Source organism: Cryptotermes secundus, unplaced genomic scaffold (genome assembly GCF_002891405.2).
Source record: "Cryptotermes secundus unplaced genomic scaffold, Csec_1.0 scaffold934, whole genome shotgun sequence".
NCBI classification, from domain to species: Eukaryota; Metazoa; Arthropoda; class Insecta; order Blattodea; family Kalotermitidae; genus Cryptotermes; species Cryptotermes secundus.
The window spans coordinates 602,091-606,265 of NW_019738977.1; the positions used below are offsets into that span (position 1 = coordinate 602,091).

Below are 4,175 nucleotides of genomic sequence, written 5' to 3' on the forward strand. Positions count from 1 at the left end.
AAAATTTGTGTTAATTTTGTGTTTTTAGACAGCAGACAAGAAGACAAAAGGTTCTGAACTGAATGGTTACAGACCTTACACACTTTTAATCTGTTTTTAATTTCTTCACAAATGGAATTTTGGTTAGTTACTGTCGTTCCAAAACATGTGAAATTTGTATTTTTGGAGGTTCTACTAGCTGTCCTTAGGCAATTATTTTGCCCTGCATTCTGGTGAGAAGACATTAACAAATACCCAGTTTTCTCTGTCTTCACTTCTAGATCAATCTCTTTACTCTACTCTGCTCTATTGTAGTATCATAAGTTACAGCCTGTGTTCGTAACATTCCTAAAATCCAGGAAAATAAGTAAACATTCTGTTCATTTATTATACACTGTAGTATACACCATTGTTTGAGCTGCCACCTTGAAAGCACATGTTGAACTATTTGTCGCTCGAATGGGAAGTTTCTGGCATTGGTACCCATGTTCTGAGAGTGGTTTCATGCGTTGTAGGCACTGTTTGAAATATGTCCGCGCATTCGCAGTAGTATAAAAAAGATTGGCAAGAGTCGAAAAGGAACGGAATCCGGAAGTAGAGGTCACCTAGTGTTGTAGGTGTTGTGGTTGAGATAGTTGCTTGGGTCGGCGTTCGTGTAATAGCTTAACCTCGTTAGTGTCATTTAGTTTGTACTTGCTTAACATTTATGATTGTTTGGTTACGCTTGAATAGTTTAGTATTAGAAATAAAAGTAAAATAAGCAACGTATTTAGTAATACTTTATTGTAGAATCGGCAAATTTGTATGTTTTAAGTGTCCAGAACTGATCAGTTATTTCGGAGAAAATGTTTCATCTTAAATCCATAACGAAAAGTGTAGTATCCCTGAAGCACAGTTGCTCTCAATTGGATGTGAACACATTCCTTAAAGTATGTTCTACAGCTGTCCATCTCCGAAATTCAAGATCGTATGCGGATCATCAGATCCCCGACAGGTTGAAAGATGTTCCTAGTGCTGCGAATCCACGATTTTTCGATATGGTGGAATATTTTTTCCATCGGGCATGTCAGATAGCAGAAGACAAATTGGTTGAAGACATGAAGGTTCACAAGATGTCAGTGGAGGATAGAAAGAAGAAAGTCAAAGGCATTTTGATGTTGATGCAAGGTTGTGACCATATAATTGAAGTGTCTTTTCCTGTAAGACGAGATAATGGAGATTATGAAATGATTACGGGATACCGGGCACAGCATAGCACACACAGGACACCATGTAAAGGAGGTAATTATGCAGTATTTTTCACATGATTGGAAATTTACCATAATAGGCGAATTTGTGTGTTTGAAAGCGGTAGTGGTCCTCATTTGACATCCGTTCTGTCTTGTATTGCAGGCACACTTTCTAGTAAATGTAGGAGTTTTAAGCCAGATTGGTTCTTTGCTTAACTTAACTGGAGTTCAGCTAAATACATTACTTTCGTGTGACAGTAGGTGTGCTTTGCTGTCGGGAACATCATTTGGGTTTCTTTGAGATTATTCTTATTATGCTGATTGTGTTTTTTGTGTCCCTAGCAACTCTCATGTAAAGAACATTATTCTGGCCTTAGAATTTGTTGATTGACGTTTCCAGTATACATAACTTTGCCACAGATTTGTTTGGACATTGCAGTTTCTACATCCTCTACTTTTATGAAGTTAAAATTCTGTTATGTCATATGTATAAATATGTGTGTGTATTTATAGCCATTACTTTCAAAACAAGTGAAGGCTAATTCACATGAAATGTCATGTTTAGCTATGATGATCATCTAATCATTTGTGCAGGAAGGCAGTTATTTTGAAACAGAAGAAAGCAGTCTTCTGGGATGTGGCACCGTGTAGATGTGGTGTTAACCGACGTTTTGGAGGAACGTATCGCCTTCATCTCATGGTCTCTTCACTTGCTGATTTCTTATTTTGCCTTCTACCCTGAAGATGGAGGCCATACGTTCCTCCGAAACGTTGGTTAACACCACATCTACATGGTGCCACATCACAGAAGACTGTTTTCTTCATAGTCACCGCCGTGAAAGCCTCAAATCTTACATTTTGAAACAGGTTTGTTATATAACTTTTAGAAACATTATTTTGCAGTTTCCAGAACCTGATAGCAGGTTTATGAAACCCTATTTTAATGTTATACCAGGATCACTATTTAGTTCTGTGGGGAATTTTTGCTTTCGAGATGTGAAGTTGGGAGTTGGGCAGCAGTGTGTTGCATGTAAACCTACTGCACAGTTGGAATAATTTATTGATACTTTTGGCATTTACTAGAATTTTTAGGAGGGTGTTATGAAAGGAATGTGTCATCAGAAACCACAAAATTGTTTCAGTGTCTTCATCATTTTCAAAATATGTCTGTATGTGATAATGCACGTCTTCCAGGACTGCTTGGAGCTGATGGGCACCAGTTCTGTAACATGCTTCAGAAAATGTAGTCTTTTGATCTCTGAGTAATTACATCTTGACACAGCTCCCATTTTCCATATAGTTTCATGGATGGAGCTCAAGAACAGACAGCTTTATTTTATCTGTTTTGTATTGTTGAGCTTCGGAGTGATGAATTTACTTTCTGTGGAAAGGGGTGGGGGGATGCTCCCTTTGCTCCAGGTTTATTCAAAACATTCTGGAATACAAGTTGAGTGAAATATAATTGTATGCTAACCGGTTGTAAGTCGCACTTCAAAAATTCGCACAGCCTCCACGTTGCTGACGACATGGAATTAAAGGTAGTGACATAGTATGGCGTCCATTGTTATGTTTATATAGGCTTTCATTATGTTGTGGCAGCTTCTTCAGTTATAAATGGGGGAACAGCAGGACGTACAGACCCTAATAGGGACATTTGATGATGATTTCACTAGAACGTGGAACATAGTTCAGAGCAGACATTTGACCATTAAGCCCAGCATACTTCTTTGTGTAGATTCCAAGTTGAAAGTGTGTTCCTCGTTGGAGGGTGAACAACCGCAGTTCAGTATCCGACATCATACACAGTTCGTTGGCCGTGTGTGGGTAATGTTGAAGTGCTGATATCAGGGACAGAGACTAAACGACGTACTTAAGGAAATACGAATAAGCCACCGATAAAGTGTTATCTACTGCATTACATTTTTAACGAAACTGTTGGAGATATATAATAATAATAATAATAACTTTGTAACACTGTACATAGAGTTTTTTCCACTTCCTTTTATAGAATACCAGATAATATTTCTTACATTGGATTTGCGGTTATCTCAGCGGTGACTATGAAAAGTACTGCCTTCTGGGACATAATGCCGTGTAGTCCGTAGAAGTCAACAGACGTTTCGGAGGAACGCATTGCCTCAGTCTTCCGGAGTAAGAGTAAGACAAACTTGCTGCCTGCGTATTGCAGGATTTGTTCTTGTCTTATTTTTGGACCCTGAAAAGATGTGGTCAGTGCTTTCGTCCGTAACGTAACTGGACTTCTGTTGGATTACACGGCATTGTATCCCGGAAGTAGCACTCTGAAGCATTAGCCATGGTTACAGTAGGTTCAACGGTTCAGCCTTCGCGGTTAGGTTTAGTGCCATCGAGCCTTATCGAACAAGAGCCTGGAAATTTTAAATCATTAAGTATGCAACTAGCTGATGAAACCATCAGTGGCCATTCAGTCTTTCGGGTGTGCTGCTGAACAAATGATAATTCTAGTTTCATCAAGACCGAAAAGGTGTATGTCGTACCGAAATGCAGAGGTCCCACTCACGTTGTTTGCAGCGCGGGTTCAGATTAAGGGTGCAAGTGTCCGAGTACTTCGGTTTCCCCTGCCAATCTTCATTCCACCAAATTCTCCATCATAATTACCCAGGGCAGGTACAATAGGCCAAACAGTGGCCGACGTGCCAAGTGGACCCAGCTGGACTCAACCCCCCCAATATGCGAATAAAAAAAATAAAGGGCGTAAGTGAGCGCTCAACAGCGAAGACTTATTATTATTATTATTATTATTATTATTATTATCATTATTATTATTATTATTATTAATCATGACATATAGATAGGAAACAAATGTTTTGAAAATGTGACACAGTTCAGATATTTGGGAACAACGATAACAGATCGAAACCTGATTCAGGAGGAAATTAAGAGGCGATTGAACTAGGGTAATGCTTGCTACCATTCAGTCCAGAACCT

At 39.0% G+C, this 4,175-nt stretch overlaps 1 protein-coding gene across 1 annotated transcript in view; it reads left to right on the forward strand.

The window, feature by feature from the left end:
* The first annotated feature begins 524 nt into the window (after positions 1–524).
* LOC111871522 (glutamate dehydrogenase, mitochondrial) overlaps positions 525–4,175 on the forward strand; it is a 53,528-nt gene continuing 49,877 nt past the window's right edge. The window contains exon 1 of the mRNA XM_023864689.2: positions 525–1,260. Within this exon, the coding sequence (XP_023720457.1) occupies positions 825–1,260 (436 nt within the window). The 5' untranslated portion in view covers positions 525–824. The remainder of the gene's footprint in view (positions 1,261–4,175) is intronic.